This window comes from Macaca mulatta, chromosome 16, assembly GCF_049350105.2.
Source record: "Macaca mulatta isolate MMU2019108-1 chromosome 16, T2T-MMU8v2.0, whole genome shotgun sequence".
Classification (NCBI taxonomy): Eukaryota; Metazoa; Chordata; class Mammalia; order Primates; family Cercopithecidae; genus Macaca; species Macaca mulatta.
The window spans coordinates 46,261,561-46,280,660 of NC_133421.1; the positions used below are offsets into that span (position 1 = coordinate 46,261,561).

General features: G+C 50.1%; 1 protein-coding gene across 1 annotated transcript; it reads right to left on the reverse strand.

Moving 5' to 3' along the window:
- Positions 1-8,117: 8,117 nt before the first annotated feature.
- On the reverse strand, positions 8,118-16,705 carry LOC144335562 (TBC1 domain family member 3G-like). Its single transcript, XM_077971037.1, has 13 exons — positions 16,634-16,705; positions 16,389-16,471; positions 15,059-15,098; positions 14,506-14,586; positions 13,946-14,053; positions 13,507-13,616; positions 12,227-12,275; positions 11,825-11,945; positions 11,018-11,112; positions 10,604-10,669; positions 10,034-10,133; positions 9,511-9,663; positions 8,118-8,533 (listed from the first exon to the last, which is right to left on the reverse strand). Exons 1-13 carry the CDS (start codon positions 16,703-16,705, stop codon positions 8,118-8,120), a joined length of 1,494 nt encoding a protein of 497 aa, XP_077827163.1.
- Positions 16,706-19,100: the final 2,395 nt, after the last annotated feature.

A 19,100-nucleotide genomic window follows, 5' to 3' on the forward strand; every position in this document is an offset into this window, starting at 1 on the left:
TGTTGCTTGAATATAAGGAAATGTTGACTTTTAGGCGGGGTGTGCTGCCCGACATCTGTAATCCCAGCTCTTTGAGAGGCCAAGGTAGGAGGCTCACTGGAGCATAGGAGTATGAGACCAGCCTGGGCAACATAGGGAGACCTTGGTCTCCGCAAAAGTAAATATAAAAAATAAAAATAAAAAGACTTAGTTACACATGGTGGCAAGCGCCTGTAGTTCCAGCTACTTGGGAAGCTGAGTCAGTAGGATGACTTGAGCCTGGGAGGTCGAGGCTGCAGTGAGCCATGGTCATACCACTGTACTTCAGTCCCTGGGACTGGTGAGAGTGACACTCTGTTTCAAGAAAACAAACAAAAAAAAAGAACGAAAGAAAGAAAGAAATGCTGACTTCTGTATCACGTTTTGGTGTGCTTTCCTATGGACTCTTGTGTATTCCTCATTTTCTTGTCCACTTTTAGTTATCTTTGTCAGATAAATCATATTTTTGTACAACTCAGTACTATTCTGAAATGTGTACATGTGAATTTATTAGACCCTGGCATATGTGATGAGGCAGCTAAAAAAAGGAGAGGTTTAGCTATTATTACTATACTCTTCTCCAGTTTGGGTAGCCACCTCTAAAGTAGTTTTGCCATTGACTAGAGTAATGGTGTGAGTAGATAAAAGGGAAAAATACAATGATTTTGGCTAGCTATATATATTTTATGGTTTAATTTTCAGACTATGTTATAGAGTCAGATTGTACAAAATTTGAAAATATATTCAAAATCCTTCCTGTTACTCCTCTTCCTCATCTGCCCAGTTTATCAATAGCATTCCTGCTACCATGTAATTATTACTTTCTTGCATGTCTTTCTAGGTTTCTTTTGCATATTCAAATGTGAATAGACAAATGTTTACTCCCTCCATCTTTATACAAATGGGTTAATATTATATACTCTTCTGCATCTTAACTTATTTCACTGAACAATTTACCTTGTTTTGTTTTGTTTTTGGAGATTTTTCTTTTCTTTTTTCTTGAATTTTCTTTTTTTATTTGAAGCTTCGCTCATTCGCCCAGGCTGGAATGCAGTAGTGCAGTCTCAGCTCACTGCAACCACCACCTTCTGGGCTCAAGCGATTCTCCTGCCTCAGCCTCCCAAGTTGCTGGGATTACAGGTATGCGCCACCACGCCCAGCCAATTTTTATATTTGTAGTAGAGATGGGGTTTCATGATGTTGGCCAGGCTGGTGTTGAACTCCTGACCTCAGATGATCCTACTGCCTCGGCCTTCCAAAGTACTGAGATTACAGGCGTCAGCCTCCGCACCCGGCATGAACAATTTATCCTGTTATCAGTACAGAGCTTTCTTTTCCTTTTTAACCATGTTATCTAATTGATCAGTTGTTGATTCACTTTCTGATCTTCTACTTTGATGACTAACTCTTGTATATGTTTCATTTGCTTGTATACAAGCATATCTATAGGATTATTAATTTCCATAGGTGGAAACATTGGGTCAAAGGAGTGTTGCAATTAATTTTGATAGATAGTGCCAAATTATTCTCCCTATAGTTTTACGAATATGTCTTCCCAGTTTTACCAATATATGAATAAAAAAGCTGTTCTTCATACCTTTGGTAATCTAACAACAGGTAAAAGTTTGTATATCCAACAGTAGTTTTGCATTTCTGTTAGTATTAGTGAAGGTGACATTTTTTAATAGTTTGAAGAGCAATTTGTTCTTTTCTGTGGTCTGCTTTTTGACTTGGTTGTTGATTTTTTTTTTTTTTTTTTTTTTTTGAGACAAGGTCTCCCTCTGTCACGTAGGCTGGAGTGTAGTGGCTTGATCTTGGCTCACTGCAGCCTCTGCCTCCCCCGTTCAAGGGACTGCCCTGTCTCACTCACCCGAATAGCTGGGATTATAGGCGCACGCCACCATGCCCGGCTGATTTTTTTATTTTTAGTAGAGACGGGATCCACCCACCTCAGCCTCCCAAAGTGGTGGGACTACAGGTGTGAGCACCGTGCCCAGCCACAGTTGTTGATTTTTTTAGTGTGATTTACTGGAGCTTTCATAAGGAGCCCCTCATATATTATTATGCTGTTTTCATATGAGTTGGACTAATTTTTGCCCATCTGGCTAGTCTTTATTTATATTGTGCTTTTGAAAAAAACTTTTTTTTTTTTTTTTTTTTACTATGCATGGGTTTTTTACTTCATTTTGTTCAATTTATTAATCTTTCACGGTGTCTGTATTTTGAGTTATTAGTTAGAAAGGCCTTCACTATTCCAAACTTCTGTTTTGTTTTGTTTTTAAATGACAGGTTTTCATTCTGTTGTTCGGGCTGGAGTGCAAGTAGCAGGATCCTAGCTCACTGTAGCTTTGTAGTCCCGGGCTCAAGTGATCTTCCTGCCTCAGCTTTGAGAGTGTTGGGATGACAGGAATGAGCCACTGCACCTGGTGTAAACCTTCCATCTTATTACATGTTTTGCATTTGTCTTTCCTATTCTGGTTTGTTTCACTCATTCCATTCTACCCTCTCTATTAGCTTAAAAAAAAGTTAATGTTACTATATACTTTTTTCCTCCTTCTTAATCCTCTGAAACTCTTAGGATACTGTAAATTCACTTGTCCATCTCCTGACATGTATTTTATTTTTGTCATGTACTTTCATTCTCTGTTTCTTTAAGAATTATAGTGGTTTTGTCAGGTGTTTGTTGAGGATTATGCTTGTCACTTAAAATGAAACAGTTTGTGTAAATTTGATGTCATTTTTCTTTGAATTCTATATAGAACTTCGTGAGAAACTGAAACTTTTCTGGGAAAATTTCTGATAAATTTGTTTTCTGGCAAAATTATAGGGACATTCCTTTTTCTCTCCTTTCTCTTTTCTGTCCTCCCTCCCTCCCTTCCTCTCTTTCTCTCTTTCTCCCTCCCTCCCTTCCTCTCTTTCTCTCTTTCTCTCTTTCTTTTTTTTTTTTTTTAGCAGTGTATCACTTTGTTGCCCAGTGAGCCAAGATCAATATGCGAGAGTGCAGTGATGCAGTCATAGCTCACTGCAGCTTGAAACGCCGGGTTCAAATGCTCCTCCTGCCTCAGCCTCCTGAACAGGTGGGACCACAGGCGCACCATGCCTGGATAATATTTTTTCTTTTTCTATTTTTTGTAGAGACAAGCGGTCTCGCTTTGTTGCCGAGGCTGGTCTTGAACATCTGGGCTCAAGCTATCCTCCTGTCTTATCCTCCCGAAGTATTGGGATTATAGGCCTGAGCCCTTGGGCCCAGCCTATTTTTATATACTTAAGTCAATTTTGGTGCGCTCTATTTTTCCAAGACTACTTTGTACAAGTTGCTGAAACTGTTGGACTAACATTGCCAATAGTAGTTATTTATTTATTTATTTATTTATTTATTTATTTATTTTTGAGATGGAGTCTTGCTCTGTCACCCAAGCTGGAGGGCAGTGGCACGATCTCGGCTCACTGCAGACTCCACCTCACAGGTTCGAGTGATTCTCTGCCTCAGCCTCCCAAGTAGCTGGGATTACAGGCAGGCACCACCACGCCCAGCTAATTTTTTTATTTTTAGTAGAAAGAGGATCTTGCCATGTTGGCCAGTCTGGTCTTGAACTCCTGTCCTCGGGTGAACCACCCGCCTTGGCCTCCCAGAGTGCTGGGATTACAGGCGCACACCACTGCACACGGCCGCCAATAGTATTTTATTATTATTTTGTTAATTTTGCTGGCATTGGTGGTTGTTACCCCATTGTTATTCCTGATGTTGGTGAATTTTTTTTAACTTAATTTTTTTTTTTTTTTTTTTTTTTTGGAGATGGAGCCTTGCTGTTGTTACCCAGGCTGGAGTGCAGTGGCAGGATGTCGGCTCACTGCAACCTCCGCCTCCCTGGTTCAAGTGATTCTCCTGCCTCAGCCTCCTGAGTAACTGGGATTACAGGTGCACACCACCACACATAGCTAATTTTTTGTATTTTTAGTAGAGACGGGGTTTCACCATGTTGGCCAAGCTGGTCATGAACTCTGGACCTCACGTGATCCACCCGCCTCGGCCTCCCAAAGTGCTGAGATTACAGGCGTGAGCCACCACACCCGGCCAGATGTTGGTGATTTGTGTTCTGGATTTTTCTGTTTTAATTTTAATTTTTATTTTTTTGACCAGTCCAAATAGAATTGCTCAGTTTTGTTGACCTTTTTAAAGAAAGTTTTGGGCTTGTTAATTTTTTATGCCATCTCCCTGTTTTCTGTTTTGTTAAACTTCTGCTCTTTATTATTTCCTTCCTACTACTTACTATGTGTTATATTTTCCTCTTCTTTTCTAACTTATAAAGGTGGAAACTTAAGTCTTTTCTTTTAGATATTCTTTTCTAATGAAAATATATATGCTGGAAGTTCCTCTCTGTTGCTTTTATTGAATCCCACAAGTTGTGTTTTTTTGTTTTTGTTTTTGCCACTGTTGTTGTTGTTTTGAGACGGGGTCTCAATTTGTCACCCAGGCTGGAGGGCAGTGGTGTGATCTCGGCTCACTGAAGCCCCAACCTCCTGGGTTCAAGCGATCCTCCTGTCTTAGCCCCTCAGGTAGCTGGGACTACGGGTGCACGCCACCTTATCTGGCTAATGTTTTGTATTTCTCGTAGAGTCAGGGTTGCACCATGTTGCCCAGGCTGGTCTCAAGCTCCTGAGCTCAAGCCATTAACAGGCGTCAGCCACCACTGCCCCAGCCTACATCTCAAGTTTTCATAAATTTCATATTTGTTGCCATTCCGTTCAAGACATTTTCCACTTTCCCTTGTGCCTTTCTCTTCACTATCTTGGTCTGTCTTGGACAGAAGTAGAAGTCTTCTGCTGTTTGTTCTTAACATTGATTTTCCCTCTTACTTCTCTTCTGTTTTTTTGTGATTATTTTTTAGTGCTGTATTTTAATCAGTTTAACAATGCAGCAGTTAGTATTGCATTTAAATTTAATTAATTACATTAAATTGCCTTAAATTGCCTTTTGGCCATATCTCTTCCTATATAGATAAGTATTTATATTTATATAGTGGTTGCTGTAGGGATTGTAATTTTCTTATCAGTAAATTGAGTCTACTGAGTGTGTCCCTTTTTTGTTTTTTTTTCTTTTTGAGACAGAGTCTTGCTGTGTTGCCCAGGCTGGACTGCAGTGGCAGTATCTTGGCTCACTGCAAGCTCCACCTCCCAGGTTCAAGCAGTCCTCCTGCCTCAGCCTCCTGCGTGGCTGGGACTACAGGCACACACCACTGCACTCAGCTAATTTTTGTATTTTTAGTGGAGACATGGTTTCGCTGTATTGGCCAGGCTGCTCTGAAACTCCTGACCTCAAGTGATCTGCCCGCCTTGGCTATCCAAAGTGTTGGGATCACAGGCGTGAGCCGCCTCCCCCGGCCTGTGTGTCCCACTGAACACGAAATGTAGAATGAAACCCTAGAGACTTCCTTCACCTGTTGCGTTTCCAGTCTTTGTTATAGTTTTATCAGAAAGCTACACACATTCACAAACCAACCAGTGTTTTAATCTTTAATGTAAATGGTCATTTGCGTTGTAAATGAGTGGGAAGGCATTAACGTTTTATATGTTCATTATATATTCAGTGTGCCTATGTGTTTATCGCTCTTCATGTTTTTCTTCAGTCCTGAGCTTCCTTCTGGAATCATTTTCCTATTACCCAAGGAAAATTGTTTGGTGTTCCCTTTAATGGGAATCTTTTAAAAAATGTTTTCTATCTTTATTTAGTTATCTACTTTTTCGTTTGATAACTTGCCTTTTGTTTTTAAAATTTTCATTTCTTTCCCTTAGTTTTCTGTAGTTTTATTAATGTCCCTTGGTGTATATCTTTCTTTACTTTGATTTATAGTGGTTCTTCAGTCAGTGGCTTTGGGTTTTCTGTTCTGGAAAATTTTTAGGTATTATCAATATATAAAAGCATATTAATATTGATAGTGAATCTTGGTATATATTTAGTGAATAAAATTAATCTGTAGGAAACTCTTTATATTTTTAACACCTTTAGTTAGTTGGATTTTGGCCCCAATTATACATTTTGTGATGATGACTTTGTTTCTCATATTCTGCTGAATTCCTATCACCCATTTATTTATTTTCATTTTTATTTACTGGGAAACAGTAAAATTGAAGTAAGGCTGTTTTGTAACTCGCTTAAAAACCTTCAGAAAAATATATTTCAATACAACTTTGGGAATTCTTTAGATTTGGTCACTATTTGCTGTCACACAGGATCCTGGTGTTGGTACCATTTGATTGGGTGTTACATATTTGTATCCATGTTCCTTTGAAGGGTCAGTATGTCTGATGTCCCGAGTGTCTATTTCTCATTCTTTTTAATGGTAGATATTCACACACTGAAGCTTTAAGGCTTATTTTTCTTTTAGTTTCTAATTTTAAATTATGATCTTTCCCTTGTTGAATGGGGCTATTTCTTTTTAAAATAAATACTACAAGGGTCCCCTGTCTTACAAAATGAGCAGATTAGGCCTCTAATACTCTGGTCCTTGTATATGAATTACTTAAGAGTGTGTATCTGTATATCCTTTGATGCTGAATGCTTTGATTTATTTTAATGACTAGCAAAAATTTTGAGATTATAAAATTGAACATTTTTCTTCCTAGGTGTAATAAGCATATTGAAATGTTCATTTTTTTTTTTTTTTTTTTTTTTTTTTTTGAGACGGAGTCTCGCTCTGTCGCCCAGGCTGGAGTGCAGTGGCCGGATCTCAGCTCACTGCAAGCTCCGCCTCCCGGGTTCGGGCCATTCTCCTGTCTGAGCCTCCTGAGTAGCTGGGACTACAGGCGCCCGCCACCTCGCCCGGCTAGTTTTTTGTATTTTTTGGTAGAGACGGGGTTTCACCGTGTTAGCCAGGATGGTCTCGATCTCCTGACCTAGTGATCCGCCCGTCTCGGCCTCCCAAAGTGCTGGGATTACAGGCTTGAGCCACCGCGCCCGGCCGAAATGTTCATTTTCTAAATGAGAGATGATGTGTATAAAATTTTAAAAATGGACTTTGAAGAGTGTGCAAATAGAATTTTCTTATTGCTAATTATAGACATGATGTTATCCCATTTGGTAGTTGAGAAAAAATGTCTAACAATTTAATAAGATTGTATAATCTTTACATTTGCATGGAATTTGAACTTTTTTATAGTGATTTTTATCTAGTTTACACCAGTTAGATGTGGCACCACCAACTTTTAAACACCTCAAATAACTCTCATCTTCATACTTAATTATGCAATGGTACAAGTGTTTTAAACAGAAATGTGAGATGCTCTTTAGTAATGCTTTGAAAAGTGCATGAGTCTAATACTGACATTTCCTTTAATGTTTTTATTTTTTTCTTTGTTTGCTCTATCAAATATAATGTGCAGGAATTTTTTCTTATTGAACTGCAGAGATAAATTTTTAGAAAACTGTATACCTTAATACTGATGGTATAAAAGTCTTCTTGCTTTCCCTAGTGGCATAAAGTAACACTTCAAATATTTACCTTTCTATTCTTCACTGGTACAATCATGGCTCACTGCTTCCTGGAAGTCATGGGCTGCAGCAGTCCTCCTGCCTCAACTTCCTCACTAGGTGGGACCATAGACACATGCCACCAGGCCTGGCTAATTTCTTTGACTTTTCTCCAGAGACAGGGTTCACCTGTGTTTCCCAGCCTGGTCTCAGACTTCTAGACTCAAGTGAACCTGAACCTCCCGCTTTGACCTCTCAAATTGCTGAGATTACACGTATTAGTCACCACATCGGCCTAAATTTCTTATGTGCCATGGTACTGCAAAACGCCATAATTAGGGGCAGCTGGATGGAAGGTGTAGGAGGACACTGTAGTGCCTTTTCAATATTTCTGTATATCTAAAATAATTTAAACAGAAAACATTTATTTTAAAACATGAAGGGGGTTATCCTTCCATAAGGGTAGAGTACAAAGGCAGGCTCACGGTGTTGTTGGAATTCAGAATGCTGGTGGCAGGACTGGGGGTGCTGGGAGGGGCTGGACATGGTTGACTTTGTGATCTGGGGACTAGTGTGTTCCTTGCGTGAATGTCTTTCGAGGTGCACACTTTCTTAATAAATTTTCATAAGTTTAACAAAAAATAAAATGAGAATGTGAAGCTGGCTCGGGTTGTTCAGAAGGGACGCGGACCCAGCAGCTCTGTTCGAAATCATAATGGGGGAACCAAGGGCCCCCTATGTCCAAGTCCGTCGGGAGCCGGGGCATCGAGTTCCACTCCAGGAATCTCCAGGAACCCTGAGGTCTTCCCTGAGCCGGGGCCGGGCTGGGCACACCCTGAGTGTCCACAGGGTAGGTGTCTTCCCAGACAGCTCCACCAGGACAGGATGTGGAAGAACGAGGTGCCCACGGTGGGGAAACTAACCAAATGGGCCGCTGGAACCGGGCTGGTGGGCCTGGAGGGGCCTGCCTGTCCCCCTTGCAGAGGGTCATCCTGCCACTTGAAGCCAGCACAGGCCTAGGTGCCGAGAACCCTTGCTCCAGTTTGGCTGAAAGGAAAACAGTCGTGGTCAGCGTCTCCACTGAGCCCATGCAGGCCTTTCCCGGCCAGGCCCCACCTGCCTAGGTCTCTGGAGTCCTCAGGGTCTCTGTGTGGCCCCGTGGTCTGACACTGAGGACGCACCTGTAGTCTGCTGATCCCAGGGGAGAGGTGTGTGCCACCTGGCATGGGGAAGCTGTGGGGGGATGGCAGGTGGCTCCTGGGACTGCCCCCAGGGTTCAGACTGGCTGGGGGCTTCCTACCACACACCCTCGTCCCAGGACTATTGGGCCAGGGATACAGCCCCCAGTGAGAACTCAGGTGGGAAGGGACTTGGATGTCACCCAGCCCTTTGCCACCTCACATGGGGACCCATCTCCACAGTGGGTGATTGGACCCGGACATGGGTCACCCTCTGCCCTCCTGGGCTGCCCAGTCCATGCCAGGACTGACCGTTCCCACATCTGGCTGAATTCTTGGCTCTAGCTCTCACCCGGGGTCCCGCTTGTGCCCTCTCCCTGAGTGCTCTGGGGTCAGGGACACCCGATTCCCTTGTCTCCCTGGCTCAAGGCTGGTTGTCCTGGCAACCTTGGAGGAGCGTGCAGCAGTGAGGGGCCTCTGCTGCTGTCTGAGGCTGTGGGTGCTTGCAGGGAGGGGTGGGGTTTCCCACAAATGGGTCTGGCTCATCTAGTGCCCTAGAGGGTCCTGTGATGGGGCGACAGAGACACTGTGGAATGTGGGAGGGGGCTTGTTGGAGGGTCATGCCCACATCCTCCTCCTGCGGGCACAACACATCCAGTACACATGCACTGAGCGCCTGCCCTAAGGACCGGTGGGCCTCCTGTACTTTCTTAGAGTCCAGGAGGAAGAGGAGGAGGAAAAGGTGAAGAGGAAGGCCCAGGTAGTAGGGTTGCGGGTCTGGGGCACTCCCCCACTATTGACTGCCCCAGAGGGTGACATGGGAGGGGACATGGCACTGGAGCCCACCTGGGGGTGGCAGGTCCCCTTGCTTCCTTGTTAGTTTCTTCATAGAGGCCCTAAGATGCTTGAGCACAGCGTCATCATCCAACTCCCAGGTATAGAAGAACTGGTTCCGAAACCGTGCCCACAGGCCACACCTGGACGTCTTCGTGAGGCGCTCTAGGGACAGGGTGGACATCAGGCCAGGAGAGTTCCCTGGGAGGGGGCACAGCTGATACCCTGTGACCACTTCAGTCTCCCACTGGGCCGTGCCAGAACCTTCTGTGGCCACCCCAGGGGTCCAGATGTGCACAGGAGCCTGTGGCTGGGGGACAACCTGGGCAGGGAAGTGCTCAGGACACGCCTGACTTTCATCTGGGCCATGTGGGGGGCGGGCTCGGTGTCACTGTGCCTTCCCCAGCCCACCTGGTCAGACCTCCCTCTGGGCCAGAACAGAGGATCATGAGGACAGTGTGAGGAAGCTGCCCTCGGGTAAATCGGGGTCTGACCCCAGGGCTCCCCACGCCCCACTGGGCACACGGAGACTTACTCCTCTGAACTTTAAAGGCAATGCTTCTCATCGGCATCAACACCTGTTCTCCTTCCAGCAAATACACGTCCCACAGGCGCAGGATGAGCCCAAGAGAGATCTGTGGGGATAGCGGGTGTGGGAGACGGTAGCCCTTCCAGGCTGGGGTAGGTGGCTCGAGCTGAGCCCACTGGCGCTTCAGTCCCCAGAGTCAGTGACCTTCCCCATGAGGGTTTCCTGAGCACTCCAGGACGCTGAGTCAGACAAGGTCTTGCAGCTCCTCATGGGGGGCACTCATTGGAGTGGGGGTGTGGCTCCTGGAGAGAGGGGCTTGCCCAGGGCTTGAGGCTTCCCTGATCCCTGCCAAGTTGGGTCCTGGCCCAGTCTGCCTGTAAGGCGGGGTCTGAGTCCCAGTTATTGCCCTGGGATGACCCCCCTTGGGCAGAGGGTTTTGTTTGGGTGTCCTGTGGGGACCCCCCTGTGGGCAGAGCCTCCTGTGGGCTGTGGGTGAGCCAGAGCCCCGGGCTGGGGAAGCAGGGCACTGCAGGGCAAGGAGGGTCCCTGAGCCAGGGTCTCCCTATGCCTTCTTACCCCGTCATTCAACATCTGGAGAAGCCAGCCTAACGAGGAACCCTGTGCGCAAAGACCTTCCTTGTCCTGATGGGAGGAACAGAGATGCTCAGGGCCCCCTGGGCTGCCCTAAAAACTTCCCTCTTCCAGGGCCTCTGAAGACCCTTCCCCTAGTGCAGAACAATGGGCGGTGTCCAGGGCTCCCCACAACACCGTCCCCTTCCCACACTCCCGGTGGACACACTGCCCTTTGCCCTGCTCTGCGGGAGCTGGGCCCCCATCCCTGTGCCTCTGTCCTATAGACCAACTCCCGGCCCATGGAGAACCCGACATCCCAGGTCAGCCAGTGGCTGGACTCAGCCAGTCACCAGCGCCACGGGATGCAGGGCCTCTGGAGAAGAGCCCAAGCTTGCTCACCAGACGCCATAAACTCACCAGACGCCACATGGTCTTGGGTTGTGACATGGGGACCACATGCTCCTGATGGTCTTGGAGCCCCTGGACTGTCCCGCCATTTGGGCTGTGGAATCCTGAGAAACCCCCAGCCCATCATGAAATCAGACCCTTTCCCCAAGATGTGGAGCCATCAGCTGGAAGAGCTGGGCAGCTGGAGAGGCCCCCAAACCGCAAGGCCTTTCACCCTCCCATCTGGTGACCCAACCATGCAGCCTTTGCCCTGGGGAGGTGGGTCAGGAACATCCCCTGGAGTCTGGCTGCAGGTTTCCCTAGAGGCCTCCTGGACCAGGGTGCAAAAAGGGCAAGCCTGACTTGAGGCCACCACATGGCGGCCAGAACAGGGCGGGTTCTGGGTTTCCTGGTCGTCTCCTGGAAGTGGGGTCGGGCCAGGGGACACAGGATGGGGAGATGCTGCCACCTGGGCTTGGTCGGCCCATTCGTGGGCACCAAGGGCAGCAGGAGCCTGGGCAGCTGGAGGGCAGGAGGACTCTCAGTGAGGGGAGAGTGAGCTGCACAGAATCAGAGCCAGAGGGCGTGGCAGCAGGACACAGAGGGTGGCCACGGGGAGGATGACATGCCCTCCACTGATGGGGATGAAAGGCGTCTGACTTGGGCTTTGGGGGTCAGCCGCGGACTCCTGTGGGACCCTCAGCAGAGACACCCTGAAGACTCCCAAGGAGCTGGCTACACAAGGAAGGTGTCTTGGCTGAAAGCCGAGATCACCTGGCCAGGGTGGCCGTCTCTGGGTCTGGCTGCATGAGGTCCCTTGGGCAGCTGTCCACCTACCCTGCAGGGAGTGCCTCTCACTGGCCAGCAGCTGCACCAGTGCCCAGAATGCATCCTCCTCAGGCAGATACAGGAGAAACAAGGCCGCGATGGGGCTCAGGTCCCTGCAGTAGCCCACCTCCTGCAAGAGCCAGAGTCACCGTGAAAGGACATCACCTGGGAGGACTGAGGTCACCTGGGAGGACTCATGGCATTGGAGAGGGCAGAGGTGACTGGGGAGGCTTCCTCTGAAGAAGAGGCTTCCTCAGGGTGCAAATTCATTTCATGACAAGAGCCAAGTCCATCAGGCACTTCAGCACCTTGTCCATACTAACCTTAAAAGAAGCGATGGCACCCCACCAGACACCCACTCCTGTGAATAGGGAAATACTGCCCGGGAACGTCACTGCCGGGAATACTCACCGGGTTATACTCCGAATATGCCAGGAGGATGTAGAATAGTTCCCGCTGCCTAGGAGACAGAGAAAGGAGGCTTTTGTTTGTTTTGTGCAGATGCCGTTGGTTTCACTTTGTCCACAAAGCCTAACAACGAATCCCATTTCAGGTTCAGATGATTCACCAGATAAGCAGTGAGCTTCTCAGGGCCTTTGAAGAAATATTTCAGTAAAATCCACATCTGTGACATGCAGATAGCCCAGTCGTACAGTGGCTTGCCTGATCCTTTTCACTCTGAATGATTTTATTTTTTTTCAGTTTGCACACACACCAGTTCAGTCTTTGGATGTACAGTTCCTCCACGGTTCTAAACCAATGGGCAGAGTCTCCCGGCCACTGCTCCAGCCCCTCCTGGAGTGACTCCTTCATCTTCCAAGTCTCCAGGGTGGCCCCTATGCACCCAGCCTCTCCCCAGTCTGTCAACCCTTGGCCACCCAGACTACTTCTCAGTCCCTATGATTTGGTCTTTTCCAGAATGACCCAGGAAGGGGAATCCTACGTGGTAGCTTATTGGGGCTGGCTTCTTTCCCTCAGCAAAATGCATCTAGGATCCACCCACATTCATCCGGCCATCACTGGCTCGATCCCTTTTCTCACTGGGTCTTCCGTTTGGAGGGAGGACCGGTCTTGCTCTCCCCATTCCCGTGTTGAAGGCCATCCCCGACGTCTCCATGTATGAGTGACAATGAATTAATCAGTGAACAACTTATGTGGATGTCAGTTTTCAAATCAGTGGCTTCAATATCTGAGACACTTTGGGGACACGTGGTTGAAGTCCATTGAGCTTTGTGAGTCACTGCCCAACTGGCTGCCAAAGTGGCTGTGCCATGTCACGTTCCCAGCAGACAAGGATGACAGTTTCTAGGACCCCTTATTGCCCCAGCATTTGGTGATGTCAGTGTTACCTCGGGAGGCTCTAGGGCCCTCTGTCCTGCCACCCTCCCGTGAGTCCTACCGTGGGTCCCCGTGGGTCAGGGAGAGCACCTTTCACCATTGTGCATGATTTTGTTTGCTGCCTTCTGTCTCCTCAGGATCCTCCTGGGTTCTGGCCCCACGTGTTCCAGTCTGGCCCAGGGCTTGGAACCAGGGAGGTGCTTATTTCATGGTGCCAGCTGTTCCCTGGGCCAGGAGAGCTCTTGGCAGCTCTGTCATCCCTCCTAGGTGACCCTGGCTTCTGCTCTGGGGAAGGCCCCATCCCTTTCATTCACTCCATGTCTGCTGTGATCCTGTGGCTCCCATAGGCTTACTTGGCTCCGTATCGATCCCTGAAGAAGATGTGAGTCCTTAGTGTCTTGCTTATGTCCACGTTGATCTGGTGGATGTGTTCAGATGACCTCTTGCCCTTCTCCTTCATGACCTGTAGGGCAGGGCCAAAAGGAGGAAGCAGCCTCAGAACAGATGGAAGACTCCCGGCCCCAAATGGCAGTCCGCCCACAGTCAGCACTCCGGGAAGGAAGGAAAGCAGGAAGGTTTCCTTCTGCACAAAGCTGCTTTTTGGCTTGTTACTAAAGCCGGGGAGGGTCACCAGAGCTGAGTTTGTCTGTGGTGACTATGTCACCGTCCGTGCCCAGGATGTGCATCTGACCATCCCATTCACCCCCATGGCTGGGCTTGATGCTCCCTCCAGCTGGAGACCTGGGCCCCTTACACGGCCTGTCCTGTTTGTTGTGCTCTGCCTGAGCGTACCTTGTATGTTCTGGGGTTTATCGACTTGACTTCCTGTATGTTCAGCAGGACTGACCACACTTGGCCCCGGATGTTCATGGGAATGCCCTTATATACTCGATCTATCAGCTGTGGGCAGAAAACAACCTGGTGTGACAGGCCACGGGGCGACCCCTGTGAGGACCAGAGCCCGAGGATTCTGGAAATGGTTGGTTTTGATGCTGTGATTCCTCGTTAGAGGTGACATTAAGCTGGGACACAGTCTCCCTTCCCAGGATTGAAAAAGTGGATGGACACTCAGAGTCGGGACTCTGATCTGAACATTTTCCTTCCTTTGGGTCACCAGGGCATCTCTAGCCTTGAGCTCCGGGTGGTCCCAGCCCTAGATTCAGATTCCCTCCCAGCAAGGTGATGCTTGCACAAATTGGCAGGCAAACCACCGACCAGGTCCACAGTCCTCTAGGTGAGGACAGTGTGCCACCCGCTCTCTGAGAGACTGATGGCGCCAGGCCACAGCCATGGGTGCCCGTCCCCTGTCTCTGCAGAGAATGGTTCCGGGGGCCTCTCCCTCCACACATTACTTTTTTACTGTTCTTGTATGTCTCCCATTGTCCCAGCATTTCCATCCACTTGCTCTTTCGTGTTATCTCCCGTCGCATTTGCTGTCAAATGAGGAATGTTGGCGTTAGGGGAGCTGCCAGGCTTCCCTGAGCCGCCCATGAATGCTGGGTCTTGGGCTCTGGAGCCCTGGTGGACCCAGCTGGAGGGAACCAGGGAAGGACAGACCCTAAGGGCTGAGAGCCTTTGTGCAAATGAGCGCCAGTGGGCTGGCTTTGGGACCCCGGGACGTGCCATCCTCAGGCCACAGACACAGCAGTCTTAGGTCAGGTCCCAGCCTCTGTGTGGGGTCCTGTCCACCCCCAGGCCACAACTGTGGTTCTCACTTTGGAATGTTATCAAACTGCCCAAGTTACCGCAACTTGGGGTCAGATCCAGCAGGGACTGCTGCCCCTCCCAGTGAGAGCATGTTGCCCTCACCGGCCACCGCCCCGGCCAGCTGCCTCCTCTGCCTCACCGACCACCCGTCCAGTCCCCATCCCCCTGAACCAGCCCCTCCAGGCATCAAGTTCTTACCTTCACCTCCCGAGCAGTGGCAGGAGGCAGCTGTGTCTCACTGTAAGGCAACCCAGGCAGAACTGAGGACCTGCACAGGGCCTGGAGCTGCCCCAGACTGGGAGCCAACCCCCAGAAAGGACAGGCTCTGTCCCTATCCAGCTCAGGGCTCAGCCCAGGAGAAGACACAGGGAAGGGAGGACAAGGGCCTTCCTGTGGGGCTGACTCCCAAGAGGGGCAGGAGCTGGGAGGAGAAGGAGTGCGGGGCCAGTCTGGGCGGGGTTACTGGGGCCCCTGGCATGGGGGGCGGTCAGGCTGCATAATGGAGCTGCCTGTCCTGGACTGGAGGTGGTGCTTTCCACTGGAGCTGAGAAAGGTCAGGCCTGAGATGGCATGGGGGCTGCCCAGGGTGGGCGACAGGGCCCTCACAGGAGTCCCTCAGGGAGTGACTGCATCACCCCACCGGGGTCAAGGGAGCCTGCCCTGAGACCTGCCCGGTGTACTCCTGGTGTACCAGGGGCCCATCCCACTTGACAGCCCCAAGGCCCTTGCAAGTTCTGACCTCCCAGCCTCCACCTGCCTCTCTCTGCACCTGACCCACACACCCTGCGTTTTAGAAGTGGCACCGCTCATCAGCTCCCTCCCACCCTACCTCCCCCGGGATCCTCTGTCTCTTCATCCTGTGATCCCTAAGGGATGGTCTCCTGGCTGGGCTCCTCTTACCTGGCCCCAGATCCCTTCCCAGCACCAGACCCAGGGTCTGTAGCCACAAGCCCTGCTGCCTCCCTGGCCTTAACATGAGATGCCCAGAACGGGACCCTGCCCGTCTTCTCCCCCATTCCCCTAGGGCCACAGCCCCCACTGTCTCCATGCCTTTCCATCTTCCCGATGGGGGCAGTGAGGGCTGTAGCTCTAGGGAAATGAGGGAGGACAGGGGCAGGTGGTCCCTCAGAGACCTGCTGGACAACAGCCCTGAGGCTAGGCCAGGCGTCCCCTCACCCTGTGGCCACAACACATGGATCTCACTGGGGTTGTCTCCAAGTAGACATGGCCAGACCCTCAGGCTGCCGCGCTCCTCTTGTGCTGACTTGTGGACAGAACTGCTGAGAGTCCAGGGGCCTGACCTAGCCCAGTCTCCATTCCCACCCGCTCCCTAGATGGGCCCCGCACCTCTGGCCTAACAGCAACCTCAGGCTGGACCTGCAGGGGAGCCAGGGAGGAGTTCTGACCCTGGAAAGGAGGTTGACCTGACCTGGTGAGACATCCTGCCTCAGAAAGGCCTTTCTGAAAGCAAACCCATCCCTGAGCTGAGACAGGTGCTTCAGGGGTGAGGGGAGCACAGAGGACTCACTGCAGAATCCCGAAGCGATCAATGTTGTTGTAGATTCCAACAGGCTCAGGCCCCATGTCCTCGGGCAGCCCAGCTCGGTGTCCCTGCAACCCAGAGGGAGGCTTGGTGAGGGGTCCAAGGTAAAGAGTGCAAGGGCCTGGAGGTAGTGGCCACCCGTGCCCACCCTGTGCTCCTAGGGAGCCCAGGAACCTTTGACCAGGGTGCACTGGAAGAAGCCTCCCTCCAAGGAGCAGACCGACCTGTACCTTCTCATAGTTCATAATGATGTTCTCTCGCTCCCGTGCCCGCAAACTATCTGCATCCTCTGCGATTTCCATCCTGTGAGCCAAAAATCATCTAAAAGTTACATTGTACCCGAGAGCTTCAGAGAACACCTGAACCGCTCTCATCGGGCTCCCAGATGCTGGGTGGCTGCGTAACCCCCATTCCACCACCATCCCCAGGTAAAAAGGGGCCAGACTCAGTGGCCCACACCCGCATGAGTCTCTGGAGTCTCAAGCCCCAAGCAGGGGTGGGCATCATCCCAAGGACTTGAGGACAGTGCGACCTGGACAGAGAGTCCAGTTGTCCCCAAATGCCATGAAATGGGGATACACCTGCCCCAGCAGGTTGAATAGTGTCCACCTGCCAAGGGTGAAGGGCCGATGGTGGGCTATTCCAGGGATGTGGAGGCAGACTGGGTGCAGCGATCAGAGGTCTCTGTACAGTTGGCCTCCTGAGATGCTCAGGGACCACAGAGATGCCCAGTTTCCTACAGGGATCAAAATATCTACTGACTGCTCTGTTCTTCTCCGCTCATCACTTTGGCTCCCGTGGCCCTTCAGTCTGAACAGTGAAGCCACTTTAGGAATAATGCCAGTTGAGCAGGAGGGTGTTCGGTTTGGGGGATGAAAATGATCTATTGTGCTAGGGGAAACCCTCACTCGGGGAGGGACTGTGGACTCCACCATTCTGAGCTGTCCCTACAGGAGGGGGCTTCATTTTCCCATGTCACTGAGGAAGGACAGTGGGTCCTTGGTCCCGGAGAACACCTGGATGGACCGTCCCTCCTGGGAACACTTGGGGCAAAAGGAGGGCAAGGCCTCGAGAGGACCAGACAGAGCAAGAAATACGTGAAGAGAACCCCAGTGCCTGGACCCCTTTGAACAGAAGGGAAGAGGGTCTCCCCCCAGCCAGCCCTCCAGGGCTCCTTCATTTTCCACAGCTGCCCAAGGGCAGAAGGTTCCCCAGGATAAGGGACCTTGTGTGTTCAGTGGGGCCCACAGCCACCATCAGGACCCAACTTAGAGCACAGAGGTGTTCTGAGGACCCTCCTATCCACCACACCTACAGTGGATCCATCCCAGTGACTCTGCCAGGACCAGGCTCTGCCCCGTCGGGATGGGAAAACTGGGAAGACTTGGGATCTAGGGCAGGGAGGTCACAGGGTTCAGGCCTGAATTCCAGCACAGTACACAGCAAGGGTGAGAGCAAAACCCAGGTTCATGTCTGGATTCACAGGCCGGTTACCGCCTCTCTGACCCCAGACATCTCACCTGTCGAATAGGTACACTAGGGAATGGCACTCACTCTATGAAGCCACCATGAGGACGAAAGAGCCAATTGTCTACACTGGCAGTGTAGAACGGGCGACCGGTGAGTGCTCAGGGATGACCCTCCTCGGTAGCTGCCCAGAGGCCAACACCACCCACAGCATAGCCACTGTCCCCAAGTCAGCCTGGAGGGAAGACAGCAGGTCACACTCACCTGATTCCGATGAATCAGTTGGCCTGCGTTATGCCTCTCAGGTAGAAAACCTTCGAGTCCACAAAACTGTTCCCAGATACCACTGTGCGTGTGTAGCTGATACCACTGTGCGTGGGTAACTGCTGTAGAACACAGAGGCAGGCCTGAGAGCGGATTGGTGCTAAGCACCAGTGACACTCTGAGGTCATGGCACGCATCACAGTGGGGCCTTGCCCGGGTCAGCAGGGCCCAGAGACAGGGTCCTCCGCTGCCTGAGGTGGCCACATGCCTGCCTGCAATGTGTTTGTGTGCATGCGTGCACAAGTGTACATGGGTAAACACATCTGTACACGTGTGTGTGCCTTCTCTGGCCAGGCCTGGCTGCCCCACTCGTCTGCACCCAGTTCCTCATCACTGTCATCCTCGAGGTCCAGGACCAGTATCAGAGCATCCACGGGTGTTCCCTAACCTCAGCCCTCCTCGCCCAGGGTTGTCCTGGATACACATAAGGGTGGAGGGAAGTGACCACTGCTGTTGAATCTCAGAATACAAATGCTAATACTATTACCTAATGGTCTTTTGTGTGTCTCTAATGGTATCTCTTTTTTAATTTCTGATATTTTAACTGAGTATTTCTCTCCATGACCCTTGAATGTTCTAGCTAGAGGATCCTGTGGGGAAAGTGCCAGGCACACAGTAGGGCCTCACTCTATTCTAGACATGTTATGTAAAATCTGGTTCATCTGTCCTTCCTGCCAGGGCCTAGGGGATGCCAAATTCCAGGGTCCAGAAAGAGCTTGGGATAAAATGAAGCTTCAAGGGGTGGACTTTGACCGGGGCTGAGTCTGCCTGTGCCATACAAATGGAGTCTCAAGTCCCGAGATAGGGAGTCCAGATGCCTCAATGCAGGGACCTCTGATTGACACCTGCTCCCCTGTACTCATTAGCAACCTCACCCACCCTACTCTCAAAGCACACTTGGCCGTC

Bases quoted from the DNA above. Each gene is read 5' to 3' on its own strand.
- LOC144335562 (XM_077971037.1), bottom strand. From the start codon at position 16,705: ATGGAAATCGCAGAGGATGCAGATAGTTTGCGGGCACGGGAGCGAGAG. The intron at 14,587-15,058 runs GTAAGAACTTGA...CTCATTTGACAG, and splicing joins CCACTGCTCGGGAGGTGAAG to CAAATGCGACGGGAGATAAC. The intron at 12,276-13,506 runs GTAAGCCTATGG...TCTGTCTCCTAG, and splicing joins AGGGATCGATACGGAGCCAA to GCAGCGGGAACTATTCTACA.